General features: G+C 34.4%; 3 protein-coding genes across 6 annotated transcripts; 2 read left to right on the top strand and 1 right to left on the bottom strand.

Moving 5' to 3' along the window:
• Nucleotides 1–1,077: 1,077 nt before the first annotated feature.
• LOC120075441 (ribulose-phosphate 3-epimerase, cytoplasmic isoform) lies at nucleotides 1,078–5,922 on the top strand. 2 transcript variants are annotated; one of them, XM_039028837.1, is made up of 9 exons: nucleotides 1,078–1,239; nucleotides 1,354–1,520; nucleotides 2,110–2,114; nucleotides 4,099–4,161; nucleotides 4,289–4,395; nucleotides 4,478–4,575; nucleotides 4,768–4,860; nucleotides 4,951–4,992; nucleotides 5,467–5,922. In XM_039028837.1, the coding sequence occupies exons 2-9, from the start codon at nucleotides 1,404–1,406 to the stop codon at nucleotides 5,620–5,622; spliced, it is 681 nt and encodes a 226-aa protein (XP_038884765.1). In that variant the 5' UTR covers nucleotides 1,078–1,239; nucleotides 1,354–1,403; the 3' UTR covers nucleotides 5,623–5,922. The 2 variants fall into 2 exon arrangements, with proteins under 2 accessions (XP_038884765.1, XP_038884766.1); XM_039028838.1 differs by lacking the exon at nucleotides 4,951–4,992.
• Nucleotides 5,923–5,984: 62 nt separating this feature from the next.
• Nucleotides 5,985–11,796, top strand: LOC120075440 (protein LYK2). 3 transcript variants are annotated; one of them, XM_039028834.1, is made up of 2 exons: nucleotides 5,985–6,118; nucleotides 6,320–11,796. In XM_039028834.1, the coding sequence occupies exon 2, from the start codon at nucleotides 9,515–9,517 to the stop codon at nucleotides 11,567–11,569; it is 2,055 nt and encodes a 684-aa protein (XP_038884762.1). In that variant the 5' UTR covers nucleotides 5,985–6,118; nucleotides 6,320–9,514; the 3' UTR covers nucleotides 11,570–11,796. The 3 variants fall into 3 exon arrangements, with proteins under 3 accessions (XP_038884762.1, XP_038884763.1, XP_038884761.1); XM_039028835.1 differs by lacking the exon at nucleotides 5,985–6,118 and having other exon boundaries at nucleotides 6,206–6,458; nucleotides 7,574–11,796; XM_039028833.1 differs by lacking the exon at nucleotides 5,985–6,118 and having other exon boundaries at nucleotides 6,206–6,458; nucleotides 7,561–11,796.
• A 1,163-nt stretch (nucleotides 11,797–12,959) lies between these two features.
• LOC120076454 (putative calcium-binding protein CML19) lies at nucleotides 12,960–13,874 on the bottom strand. Its single transcript, XM_039030289.1, has 2 exons — nucleotides 13,587–13,874; nucleotides 12,960–13,493 (listed from the first exon to the last, which is right to left on the bottom strand). The coding sequence occupies exon 2, from the start codon at nucleotides 13,484–13,486 to the stop codon at nucleotides 13,064–13,066; it is 423 nt and encodes a 140-aa protein (XP_038886217.1). The 5' UTR covers nucleotides 13,487–13,493; nucleotides 13,587–13,874; the 3' UTR covers nucleotides 12,960–13,063.
• Nucleotides 13,875–15,111: the final 1,237 nt, after the last annotated feature.

Here is a 15,111-nt window from a genome sequence, read left to right as displayed (position 1 = left end):
AATATTAAGGACCTATTTAAGAAACGGGTCCACATTTTCCTTCATTATTTAAACTTACTTATATATTTAATTTACAATGAAATATAATTATTTGCACTCGTATAAAAAAAAGTCATGATATTAAAGAAAATTTACAATTAGTCCTTTAATTTACAATTTGAAAATGAAAGTTTAACATAAAATTTAAAAACGATCCCCCTGGCCCTTACCCCTCATGGGGTTATCTTCGTGTCCCTCTAATTAGGTTCACCCTAATTGTCGTCATCTACGATGAATACGTCTTCGATCGGTTGTCAGCAATATTTGAGTCGTTTGTTTTGTTGAATAATACCTTCTATGTTAACCAATATTTGCTGACACATTGAACCCAAGTCTGATAAGTTGTTCTGCACTGAATATTGTTGTACATCTCCGATAAAATTATTCTGTACAATCAAAAAATAAATATTAAACAATATTCATATCATATTTATGGAAAATGTCTGATTTTAAATCTCTTATCATGCAATAATAATAAGCGTCGTCAGGTATGATAAATCATCTCATGATTGAATTGTACCAAGAAAAGTAGTTATCTGATATAGCTGGCCCATTTGTTAATTCTCCATGTGCACAACGATCATGTCGTCCATGCATGTAGGATATATATTCCGCATGGATTTGACGCCAGTCTTGGTCGGCTTACTTCTTCAAATCGATCTGGTGTAATGCTGGAAGTGTATAGGACAAACGAAGGTATGTTTGTTGCAGACCGAACTGTCTCAACACACGATCTGGATGATACCACTCTACTATATGGAAGCATATAACAGTCAACCAGATGTCTTTATCATCACGACAATAATCAGGTAAGGATGACCAAATTTGTTATGTGTATGGCGTCCAATAATCTGACAAAAAAAAAAATAAGTATACATCTAAAATGTTTTAAATATTCATTTATATATACATTTGCTACCTGATTGTGCATCAGTCTGTCAAATATTTTTCAGTACACGACAACATATTGCTGACTGTTCAGAGAAAAAAAAAAGAAGAAAAAGAAAAAACGTCAAAATGGAATATCATTGTGAAATCAAATTGTCCCATTCTAGGAAAAAAAATTAACAAAAGTCGAGTTGGGAAAGGATGGGAAGAAGTGAAGAACCTTGTGAAGATGGTGGAAAAGGAGGGATGATAGTCTTAAAAGAGCCCACGAAAGTTGATCTTATTCTTCATCAATCCAGCCGCCAGGAGTTGGTAAGATAATCTTTAAAAACACGCCTTTGTCGTAAAGCCGTCTGATTTGGGAATTGGAGTTCATTTGTTTTAGAATTCTCGAGAAATAAATCTGTGTCTGCAAATTCCTCGCAGTTGAATCGCTCCATTTTTTGATCGGCTAAGCGAGTAAGAGGTAGACGAAAATGGGAGTAGCTGCGAAAATCGCACCCTCAATGCTATCCTCTGATTTTGCTAATTTAGCTTCGGAGGCTGAACGAATGCTTAAATTTGGTGCGGATTGGCTTCACATGGATATTATGGTACCTACACGCCCTATATTTCTGATTTTGTTGAATTGTCAATTGGGTAATACCTTTTGATTCTTGCACCCATTTAGTTTAGTTTCATAACCCAATAATTTGATCCTAGTTTTTGCCTTTTCTTAGTCTTGATTTCCCACCATTTACCTCTCATCTAGTTTAATTGGTTCATAATCTATTTCACTTTACTTGTTTGAATCATATGGTTCATCTATACTTTCTGAGTTTTAATGAAATTTTATCTATGCTATTATAGTACTCTATAGTACTAGTGGGATTGTTTTACCTTAACTAATGAGTTATCTTTGCTGTTAATATCTTTTCCAATTTAACATCTTTTGAAATGAATAGTAAAATTGTTATAATCCTGTTTAAAGAACGTGTCTTACTTTCTTGCTAATTGGTTTGTGAGAGCATAGAGAAAGGCGCATGGTGATGTATAATTCAATTAGTGATATTATCTTGACATGCTTGCAAATTTTGAGATGTGCTAGAGTTGATGAGGTTGTATAAACTGCAATTTCTTTGCACACTTGCTGACAAATTTGCCTGGCATCACATCTGATATCTCTTGTTGCTTTATTTGCAGGATGGGTAGGTTCATTCTTTGCTGATATCACGCTCCTGTTGAACTGCAATGTGCTTCATGTCAATGGGTTTGATATTGTGGTTAATTTTACACCTGGTCACTTGTTAAATATAGGATTGAATTTTCCTCAAAATAACTTGACGTTGACCTGTGTGGTGTTGATTGCTTGTAGCATCTACTTCCTTGCCAAATGCCTGCTTATCTGAAAATAATTGCTAAAGTAACCTATGAAATATGTAGTTTTATTTGTTGATTTTATTATTTTTAAAGTAAATAAAATAAAAATCACTGCCGTCTCCTTCATTTGGCCTTTTCATTTGAAGCTCTCTTTTTTTCCCTCCAAAACATTTGGAGGAACTTGGAAATGGAACCAAGCGGAAGATATTTAGCGTTACTAGTCTAGCAATGGGGATGGGGAAAATGATGATGAAAATTTATTTAGTAAGAATGGCTTTTAATTTTTAGGTGCCTGCATTAGCTTATTTTCATGATTTTTGTGGTCCTTTTGTTGTTGAAAGACTCATGTTACTAGGAACTTGGTTTGTCTTAAATACTAAATCCTTTAGCTTCTTTATTTCGTTTTTTCATATTTATTTTTCTTATTATATCTATCAATATTTGTATGTATACATCTTTTAATTATCATGCTCTTCACCGTATTAAATTTTTTGGTTTTCTTGCATCTTGTGCTTAAGCCCAAGAAGGTTATTGCATGTTAGTATTCTGGTTAAATAAAACATTGTTCTTGTTTACCTTCTACTGGACCAAGTTCATATCATACTTTTTCAACAATTCAGTTATAAGGTCCTTCTTACGTTCTTGCTCCTGAATCTCGATTCAAATAGCTTGGCATTTTAGTTTTATGTTTGCACCATTTCTCATCCCAACGTTTCACCTCTGTCGATTTATCCTTCGATTCTTATCAATTTCATCCTTTCTAATGTTTAGATCCCCGATAATCGTTCTATTTTAGGGTTTGACTTATGATTTCATTATTTGCCTTTTTATGTTAATTGTTCAACATTCACCACATTCTCTCTGCTGCTATCTTTTTTAAATGGAAAGAAATTTGGGGTTGGAAACTAAAAAAGTCTTGGCCCCTACCCAGAATCACCTATTTGTGATTTAATTGGTAAATGGTCCAATGTAGTTCTTTCCTTGATTCCCATGCGTTTTGAAACTTTCACAGGTATTGCAAGTCCTCAAAAACTCATCCCATAGAGAATGGATAGGATTGTTCCTCAGTTGACCATTCAATTTGACCAATATATAGTTGGATCTTTTTGTAGACTAAGATCCTCCATTTTTGTCCCACCTAATCAGAATTCCCTTGAAACACTGAAAGATTCAAGGAAAGCCCAGCCAGTGTCCATTGCGCTCCGAAGTCACTCCACCAAGTTTCCTATCCATATTCTCGACCTCTACTTCTTGGAAGAACATGTATTTGACATTTTCATTTTTATGAGTGTCTCTAGGTGTGTGTGTGTGTGTATAAGTTTACCTTAAAGTTTCCATGTCATACCATATATGTTGGCTTTGGTTATCTATTTCAATCTGTAATGTAATCGCCTAATTGGAATCCTATCATTTTCTTGGTGTGTTAAGGAACTGCTAAGCTAATAATAATCAGAAGATGGGTCTGCATTTTTTTTTTCCTGAAACTGTTTTAGTTTTTACCCAGTCATTTCTTGACCTTTCTACATTCTTCAGTTTAAAATTAACGACCTGTGAAAACTTCTAATTATTTAGAAAATCACAAACATTTTAAAAATAAATCGACATGGTGGCCCCATGAAAATCTATCCATTGTCATTTGGTTGAATTCACCTTGTAACAGGTTTATGCATCATTTCTCGGTGGTGTGATTTGTGCATCATCTGGTTTACACAATTTGGCTTGCTTTTCTAATTCTCCAAGTTTTGAATTGGTTTATTTCTTGTGCCTAGCTGGTAAAGTGATATATTTTTTTTGTTTATGCATTCACCACAGGCACTTTGTCCCAAATCTGACAATTGGTGCTCCAGTCATCGAAAGTTTAAGGAAACATACGAAGTAACGTAGCACTAACCACTTTTCTTTTTCGTCCACCCCCCACCCCCCCCATGTGTTGTAATGGCCAATTGTTTGATCTTCATGACATTACCTTGACTTAATGAGGAATTAATTTCTTGTCTTGCAGGGCATATCTTGATTGCCACCTCATGGTTACAAATCCTCTTGATTACATTGAACCCTTGGCAAAAGCTGGTGCCTCGGGCTTTACATTTCATGTTGAAGTATCCAAAGGTACATTGTGTTTGGGCTTCAGATTTGTTCTACTTTTGTTGCATCAAAGTTGTTTAAGTTTCCTTTCCCCCTTCTCTTGTAGACAATTGGCAGCAACTAATCCATGAAATTAAGTCAAAGGGCATGAAATCAGGGGTGGCGCTAAAACCTGGAACACCCATTGAAGAAGTTTATCCTTTGGTATGCAATTGATCTTTTCATCTTCTCCCCCAATTTCATATCCTTCATTTACGAGAATGTTATATTTCATCGATATTGTATAATATCCTATTCATCTAATATAGCCTGCAAAGTGCTTATGGTTTTATGCAAATGCTGCTGCATCAAAATTTTATAATTGTTATTTAGTGCTTGTTCTTTCTTCAATTTCAGGTAGAAAGTGAAAATCCTGTGGAAATGGTCCTTGTTATGACAGTCGAACCTGGTTTTGGTGGCCAAAAGTTCATGCCAGAAACGATGGATAAGGTTCCATTACTTCGACATTCTCAATATTTCTTGAGCATTGTTTGATTGGCTTTTCTTCTTGGATCTCGCTACTGATTTTAACTTATTCAGGTACGGAATTTAAGGCAGAGGTACCCATCTCTTGACATTGAGGTCTCTCTCTCTCTCTCTCCATATTAATACCTTTCAGTTTTCTGCAACCTTAATGAATTTTTCTTGAGATTCTTGGGTACCTCAGAAAGTATCCTAAAGCTATCAAAACTCTGCGTTTGCTGAAGTGGAGATTAAAAAAGTCACTCCCAGTTAGTGTTAGAATTTATTCACATTAATTTTAACTTTGGCTGTATCCTTTCTCGGGTTAAGTATTTGATATAAGAAATCACTCTTTTCTGATACAAACATGGTTCCAGTCACCGGTCTTTTAAGCCCTCGTAAAATTTTCCCATGATAAAATGATGTGTTCAAAAGATCAAAGCAATCTAGCTAGTAGACTTTGGATGCAATCTTTGTATGTTACCAGGATTGTGCAAACTCTATGCAGCCGCAGCGTACTCATTGCAGTTCTCGATGTACAGATGGCCGTATGAGGGATGGTTTCTGATTGGTCATTTTTGCTTTGGTGGGCAGGTGGATGGCGGGTTAGGACCTTCAACCATAGATGTAGCGGCTTCAGCTGGGGCAAACTGCATCGTTGCAGGAAGTTCGGTGTTTGGAGCTCCGGAGCCTTCAAAAGTTATATCCATTCTGAGGAAAAGTGTTGAGGATGCCCAGCAGAACTCTTGATCCTTTAACAAGCTTCAAGAATCCGCCATCAGATCTTGTTTCACTTTTTTTTCAAACCATATGGGATATTTTAGATTGACAGAAGTTGATTTGAATCAAATGGTGTCGGTATAATCCAAACTACCATATGGTTTGTGAGTCCACAATAAATCGCTAGTAGAAGCAGAGAGGGTGAACACGTTGATTTATATTTTGTATTTGTTTTTGCTTCTAGTGGAAAACTTTATGTATGCTTTCTATGTAATAAGATGATTTTCATATGAAGTACAAAGAGTTAAAAAAGAGAGCTCAACTTTTATATTGACTAGTTGGTCTTAACGATTCAAGGCTTGTTTGGAATGACTTTCTAAATGTTTTAAAAGGTCCTTCCAAATAGACCCGAATGTGGTTGTCTATGAAGTTTTTGTTGGTTATATGAAATTTATATCAGATACACGAGACTAGCATTGTCAACTGCTCAATGGCACATGTTCTATGCTTTCTTCTCTCCAATGTGGTTAGAGCCTTGTGCCCTCCCTTGTATATCCACTTTAGATTCATGAATCTGAATTAGGTCCTGATATTAACTATTGATAAGAAATAAGAAATGCATACAAAGTTTGAATTTGCAGCTACCATATTCTGTCATTTAATATGTTTCATTTGCTTTCAAGGGTGATTGTATATATATTTGAGAAATTCATGGTGTTTCTTCAAGGAACATAAAAAGACATTGGAGTGGGCGTTGACCAGCTCAAAAAGTAAGGAATGAGCACGTGAAAGAGAAGGAAGTAAAGAAGAAAAATGTTTTGTGTTTCTTGACCAAGGGAGGAGCCCCTTTCATTCCTCGGCTAAAGGTATGTCTCTGAAACCAATTCCCAGATATTGATATTCTTGTTTTTGTTTTCCAAGATTTAACATCCAGAGAGATTAGGCATGTGCTCTCACATGCCATCTGCTTCCATCTTTCAACTTGGTTTTGATGATATTCTTTGTTTTCCAATTTTCTTTTATGTTAGATTATAGATTTGAGTTATCTTGATCTTTCTCAATAATTAATAATAGAACACTGACACAATTCTTATATATATATATAATTTGGATGAAGTGCTCTAGAAACAAAAATTGAAGTATACTTGGAAATGTGAATCCTGTCCCAGTTGGTTTGGTTTGATGGGAATCCAATTCAATTCATGCACCCCAATACCTTAACATCCTCTTCCTAACACTTCATGGAGACACAACATTTTGTTTATTATTAATTTCTTTTACAGTTTCCATCTTCCACCTTTTTATCAGTGAAGCTATGTCAACATCACCAGTTTCATTATCTCATAAGTTAAGAGTTACAACCATGTATAATATATAGTTATGTCAATAATGATTTTATTCAGATGTATTGTGGATATTACCCATTCTCTTCTATTCATGAGAGTTTAAGATCAAAATAAGATATGAACTTATTTATAGTTTGTCTTCATCTCACCCAAGCTGTTTGCTAGAGCGGCATGTTAATGTGGGGAATGGAATAGGGCTGAAATGGGGGAGATTACTAGGTTCTATATGCCAATAATTATTTTTATAAATTATGTGGTATTGGACATTGGTGCAGCTTGTCAACTTAAAGTATTGATGAGAAATTTGACCTAAAAGCCATGTTCAATATTCCATGCCTCAGCTTTAGCATGCATGAAACAAATGCCTTTTCAAGTTTTCTTTATCTTTCTTTTCTCTGTTCATTCTCTATTCTAAATTTCATTCCACATTCTGGCTGGTTAAAATGTGTACTTATATCGTATCATCTTATTTCTCTCAAACTTGGTTTAGCCAAAACCTGCTATTTGTTATTATGTTAAATTAGAAATTTATCTATATATTTTGAACATTGTATCTAATTTGTGAGCTTTAATTATGTCATATAATTTTTAATTATGCTTTACTTAACCATGAACTTTTTAGTCAACAATTGCAGGTATGGAGGATTGAACTTTCAACATCTAGAGTAGAAGGTCATGCCTATTACCGCTAAGCTAAACTACTTTGTCTCTACTCAATCATGATTGCTAAAATTATTGACAAAACACTGATATAATATATCTATTAGATAAATTGTGACTTAGTTGATGTGATATAGCAAATATGATTATAGATAACTAAACAATTTTTTTTAACGTTAACTGAACCTGATTATTTGACCCTTTGGCCAAATATGCCTAACTTGACTACAACACTTAGTGTATGTCATGGCAACATATGACAAAAGTTTATTTAGTAATTGAATTTAGTTTTTCAACTTAAACTCTTCCATTTTAATTCTCAACTTGTATTGAAGTCGAGTTTTTGCCTCTATTGTTCAAATAGTAATCTAGATTTGACATATAGATAATGAATAGAGTTGGATCATGATATCTTGAAACATATATATAATTTTATTTAAAAAAAAATTATGTGTAGTTAAGTAGAAGGTGAGGAATTGAAATTAGACGCCACCATGAACCTAAAAACATTCTATATTTGTTTTAAAAGTAAGAGATTTGAATTCTCATACCATATAACTAAAAAGTATTGATAATAAAGTTGAATAACCCATGAGAATCATCAAAACAATGAATTAAAAAGTAAGTTTTCTAGGAGTAAACTCATGGGTCATTTCCCAGCAGTAAAGATAATGATTGGATATATACATATGGAGGGAAGATTATTGAATGGAAATAGCCTTACATCATACCTCATTATTATAGAGATTGAATAAGAACGAAAAATTAGGCAACCCCTAACATATAGCAAAGCATCATAGCTTTGTAGAGAAAAAAAGGCTGGAATCAAGTTAAATGCCTACCTAGTTAGTGCTGACAACCTTTTTGTGATGTTCTTCACAATTCTTTTGGATCCATTATTAACATTTTCTTTTGGATCCATTATTAAATTGAAAATGTAGTCTCACCTTGAAGTTATAGCCATAAATTTGGTATCTATTTTGCATCAACGTCACTTTGTCACACATTAGAGTCAATCTTTATCATTCAAATTTTATACTCTAGTATGTGTTCGTTACCGAAAGGTCTCTAGTTTGAATCCCCACTCCCTAGTGTAGTATAAAAAAAAAAATATTTATATCGAGAGATATTGCAATTACCACTCGCAATAATTTATTAACAATTGCTTCACAATCGACAAACAAATTTTTACTTGGAATAATCAATGGATTACCAATATTAATGACCAATTTACTCAACCCAGATGGCCAGATATAGACTAGAGTATTGACTATTTTTTTTTAATTATTTTATTTTTTAAACCATGTTGATAAAATTTACTTCTTAAATTGCCACCTCCCAAGAATGCCCCTTTAAAATGCCTATTTCCCAACAGGTGAAGAAGCTCCAATTATTAAGCAGCTTCTGCACAAAAAGTTTCTAAATATTTTGATAACTTTCAAACAAAACAATAACATTTGAATTCAAAAGCAAGGTCTTTAGTTTGTCCAAATTCTTCTTCAATCATATGGGATATAGACATCTGAATAAAGAGTTTTAAACATGTGGTGGTTGTTTCCAGACAGGACCGCAATCTTAAAAAAACAATGGTATATATAATAACTAACAACGAAAAATCCAATGTTGTCTGTAAAAATATAGCAGCTACCTATAAAGCTATGAAGATCACAACCAATGAACAATGAATTCAAAGAACTTGGATTCATAACCATCATACCTTATCGTATCAAATCAAATCAAATCGAAGTTGAATGGTTAAATGTATAAGCAATTCTTGTTTGTGTCCCCCAAAAAATCTTGTCCCCCAAAATTTCTTATCTTTTCAAATGCCAGCTTCTGGATCCAAGAGGGACACATCTCCATAATTTTTTTAACTGCTTTGTGCTTTTGTAGAAATTTTGGTGATTCCTTGGGAAATGGCCATTGTTATCAATGTGCTGTTCTTGAGAACTCTTGTTTTGTTCATTTGGTTGGTCTCCTCTTCATTTGGAGAGAGCTTGTTGAGCTGCGATTCGACGTCGCCTGATGCTTTCGGCTTCCGTTGCAATGTAAATGAGACTCTGGTGCAGTGTGGAACATTTGCAGTTCTTTTCGCTAATTCAGAGTTTTCATCTCTCTTTAACCTTAGCTTTTACTTGGGGATCAACCAATTTGCCATTGCTGAAATCAATGGTTTCTCTGCTGACACAGAGTTTCTTCCTAAAAACCAACCTTTACTGATACCAATTGAGTGTAAATGCAATGGAAGTTTCTTCCTAGCTGAGTTGACAAAAACTGCCAACAAAGGAGAGAGCTTTTACAGCATTGCTGAATCATTGGAGGGCTTAACAACTTGCAAAGCAATGATGGAGAAGAATCCCGGGGTGTCGCCGTGGGGACTCGGAGACTCGATTCGGTTACTGATACCGATGAGATGTGGCTGTCCATCTTCCTATGCTGGTGGCCCAAAACCAAGGCTCTTGATCTCCTACCCTGTGAGACAAGGTGACACAATTTTCAATTTAGCCACAAACTTCAATACAACTCCTGAATCTATTATATCTGCTAACAGCAGATCCTTAGCTACCTTCAAACCACAAAGCCTTGTACCATTTTCAACTCTACTGATTCCGGTGAATGGTGAACCAATCCTCAGTTCTTTGGCAAAACCGAATCAACCAAATTTACATCTTCCTTCCACCAGCCTCCCCGCGGTCAAATCGCACAAGAATAAAGCGAAAATGGTGCATTTTGGGGTTTACATTGCACTTGGTGTAACTATACTTGGAGTGTGCTTTGCTGCAATAGCATGCTTCTTTGTAATCAAGCTGAAAAAAGACAAGCAGAAGAAGACACAGAAATCATATGAAGAAAGAGGTGAGATGGAGCTACAACAGCTTAGTCTCAGTATTAGAACAGCAAGTGATAAGAAATTCTCTTTTGAGGGATCCCAAGACACTTTTGACAGTCACCTCCTCGAATCGAATGCAAGCAAGATGCTCATTTCGATGTACACGGTTGAGGAGATTCGGAGGGCGACGGAGAATTTTAATCCGACAAATCAGATAGAAGGTTCTATGTATCAAGGACGTCTCAATGGGAAGAACATGGCAATAAAGAGGACAGAGAATGAAACTATCTCCAAGATTGAGTTTAACCTTTTACATGAAATCAAACATCCAAGCATATTGAGGCTTTCGGGAATATGTTTAACTGAGGATCCTGATTCCTTTCTGGTTTTCGAATATGCGAAAAATGGATCCTTAAGGGACTGGCTACATGGTGGTTTGGCAATGAAAAACCAATTCATCATCTCTTGCTATTGTTTCTTAACATGGAGTCAAAGGCTGCATATCTGTCTCAACGTCGCTGCCGGGTTACAGCATATGCACCACATTATGAAACCAGTTTACGTTCATCGGAACATCAAGAGCAGAAACGTTTTCTTAGATGAGGATTTCAATGCAAGGATTGGGAATTTTGGAATGGCAAGATGTGCTCAAAATGACATTGAAGACCCAAATTTCTGTTCATCCAATCCAGCCTCTTGGAGCTTGGGTTATTTGGCTCCTGAGTACATCCACCAAGGTATAATTTCCCCATCCATTGACATATTTGCTTATGGGGTGATTTTGTTAGAGGTTTTGTCTGGGAAAACACCAATAACAAAGCCAAATGCCAATGGTGAAGGAAGTGTTTGGCTAACAGAGAAAATCAAGGCCATCATGGAATCAGATAGTGCAGAAGAATTGAGGGAATGGATGGACAGTGCATTGGGAGATAACTATCCATTTCATGCAGCAGTCAAATTGGCTAAACTTGCAAGAGCTTGTGTCGAGGAAGATCATTCATTGCGTCCAAGTGCGGCAGAAGTTTTCGATAAGTTATCGAGATTAGTCGAAGAATTGCCCGAAGGAGATCAGAGTGTCAGCTGCGAAAGCTCTACGAAGCCTCTTGTGAAGGGACTACAGGCTTCTGAAACAAATCCATAAACAACTTCATTGAACAAACAGAGCCTTCACTTTCAGTTCCTATTTCAAGCCTTGCTGTCATGTAATTTAAGTAAGCTAATGAGTGTTCATTTTTGGCTTCAGTTTCCTTCTCTCTTAGTGAATTAATACAATGGGTTAGTTTTGTACTTTAGTTTTTATTTCACTTGCATCATTAATGGAAAGAGTCTCTACCATTCTACTAAAAAAATATTGGCTAAAAACAAGAAAATAGAAGCTTTTCCAATGTGGTTCATTTTTATTGGAGCAAATATATTGGAAGAATCTGAATACTCTATTATTTGTATGAAGAGAAGAGATGTCCTAGGAGAAAAGTCAGACTTAGCTATGAAAAAAATGTAGATAGCTCTTTTAGTCTTCTCCATCTTAGCAAAGAAAAAAACTTGTATTACTAATTTCCATGGAAAAAATTTCTATCTTAAGTCAAATGATTGAAGTATTTATGTGGATGACTTAAATCTATGTATTACTTCTCTCCATTTTAAATATGGTAAATAAACATCTCAAGAGAAAGGCTCTTGAAATATCTTATCCTTTCTTTAAGTTTCGAGAAATTCTAGAGAATTCGTTTAGATGAGACTAGATGGTAAAAAAAAGATGAGCTAGACTAGTGAGCAAAGCAATAAAAATGAGAAGAGAGTGAGATCAAGAGACTAAGACAGTAACCTTGCAAAAGTGTTTATCTTATTCTTTGTAATTTCATAATAAAGCTCTCTTTTTCTAAGTAGGTCTCTTCCTTTCCTTTTGTGTTCCATTAAACTTATCAATTCTTTCATACAAAAGGCTCTTTACTAGGGCCCGAAGTATTTTCCGTAAGAAAAAGTGAGTGAGAATTAGGAGTGAGTCTATTTTTCCAAAGAAAAATATTTAGGAGTGGCTTGAGTTGTACCCATCTCTAACTCGTGTGTAACTACCCAATAAAAAATTTGGCATGTGTCAATTTTTTTTAAAAAAATTATATATATATTTTTTTGTGTGAATGAAAAGGGAGTATGTGATTAGGTGCAGCTTAGATTACACATAGTCATTGCTTGGTTATCGAACAAAAACTTGCTTAGTATAGAATTTTGTACTTCTAAGGAAGTCTCTTCCCCTCTATGTTAATTTATTCAACAAGGAATAATTTCTTCCTCTACGATTTTTATTTCTTGAGTTCAATAATATATTGAATAGGAGATTCCCGTGGTCAATTGAGCTATATTCATGTTGGTATCTAACTTGTTGGATTTACTTTACAATAATTATTCCATTCCTTTTCCTTTTTTATTTTTTGTAATTGAGACTTGAGGATGCAAATATTATTTGTCCAAATTTAACCCATAAAAAAAATTAATGGTGAAAGAGAAGGAGATCAAGGAGATGTGGAGAGAAAGAAAGAGAATGCAAACCATTAAATCACAAGAAAAGAAAAAGGGAGTAATCATCATAATACAACAAAGTTCATAAGCCACAAAAAAAGAAATAAAAGGAAGAAAGTCAGGACATCATGAACTTGAACTCATCAAAGTTAAGAACACCATCGGAATCAAGATCAAATTTAGCAATCATTTTCTTGCAGTCGTCAATGCTTCTTGATTCCCCAAGTTTACTCAACATTCTCTTCAAACTCTTCGTGGTTATGAATCCACAACCATCCATTTCATACATTCTAAACGCTTCCTTCAAATCACTCACTTTCTCTTCCTCTCCCACTCCTTCCACAAATTCAACAAATTCATCCCATCCCAGCAATCCATCGCCGTCCGAATCCAAATTCTCAACCACCGTCTCCGCCTCCTCGATCGTCAAAACCCCTCCCACGCCCGCCATGCACCGCTGCAGCTCCGGCGGAGACAGCTTCCCATCGCCGTCCCCATCCACCTGCTTGAATACCTTCTCGTACAATGCGATTTTGTCCATGATGGTTCTGAATCGGAGTGAAGGAAGAGAGAAATGAGGTTGAAGAATTGGGGACTAGGGCAAGACGAATCTGCAATTATATGAAAGGGAATGCGCGTACCGTGGTTTGGCCGCCGGATATGGGGACGGAGTTGGTAAATGAAAATTGTAGTCGCCGTCAACTGGTGGAGTGGATGGTCGACCATTACTTTTTTCTTCACCGATTCAATGAAGTCGATTGTTGAATAAACAATTGTTGGTGGGATTAATTAATCAATGAAAGAGTCTAGAAAACGTGGAAAAAGTCCTAATTCTGCGAAGAAGAAGAAGAAGAAGAATCATGTAAAACCTGAAAACATATGGCAACGACTTGTTCTTACGAAAACATAATAAATGATATACTGGGACAACTTCTTTTGATTTATTCCTTTCAAAAAGTCGCATTCTTTTTTAGAAATTGACAATTTTTTATCTGAAAATTTTGGGTAAAGCCCAGCATATATATATATATAGTTATTGATTAATTCAGATTTATGGATATATTAACTAATATTTCTATAAAAAAAAATAATCGAATATTATGGAAATTTATAAAAATGATGTAGATTTTTTAGTAGAATTTTAGAATAAACTTACTTAAGTAATAAATAATAACTTTTAAGTATATAAATCAATAAATGCAATGGAATATAGATAATAATCAACAACAAAAAATAATATGAACAGAATATTTTATTAATAAAGTCTACGTCATACAAATAGAATGTCAATACAAGATTCAATACTAAAAAAATGATCTATGAGGTATTAGCATAATTTATTTGATAATGATAGTCTTGTTCCCAAGTCATTATATGTTCAAAATTTTTTACATAATTGGAAATATGTATATTTGTAAATCAATATTTACATCAACAATGATATTTTCATCTTTGCATTTACAAGTATCCGTCAACCACAATGTTCCTAATAGGAAGATAACTTGAATCAAACCATGTTCGATAAAAAAATATATTAGAAGTTATAAGATTCAAAATTTGTGTAAGCACGGGCGTTTAAGCATAATGGCAAGACCACCTACTAATGGGGCAGCAACTCTATAGTGACAACTATAAGAAATTAAAATTATATACATGTTTAACAAGCACTAATTTTTTTTTTTTTTAAAAAAATTATCGCCAGTATTTTCAATATAACGCCGACATTTTGTCGATTTTAGGTAAAAACGATGTTATCCCTTAATTTCTCTATTGGTACCTCGATTTTGATGATATTTCGTTGATATATTGCGATTTTTTCATCCTTAGTACAACCTAATTCATTTTTTAAAAGAAATTATGGTAAATTGCAAAAATCACCCCATAGGTATGATAATAGTTGTAATTATACCCTCAAACTTTCAATTATGAATTGGACCCTAAACTTTTATAATTGTTAAAAAAATCGTTAGGAGGGAGAAAGGTTATAGTTAAGATTGTTTTCAAATATAGAAAAATGAACCAAAATATTTATAAATAATAGCAAAATATCACAATCTATCTGTGATAAACCGCGATAGACTATTATTTGTGTCTATTTCGCAGTCTATCACAAATAAATTGTGATATTTTGTTATTATTTATAAATATTTTTAGTATTTTTGTTAT

Source organism: Benincasa hispida, chromosome 4, assembly GCF_009727055.1.
Source record: "Benincasa hispida cultivar B227 chromosome 4, ASM972705v1, whole genome shotgun sequence".
NCBI lineage: Eukaryota > Viridiplantae > Streptophyta > Magnoliopsida > Cucurbitales > Cucurbitaceae > Benincasa > Benincasa hispida.
This window is presented reverse-complemented; position numbering and strand designations above follow the sequence as displayed.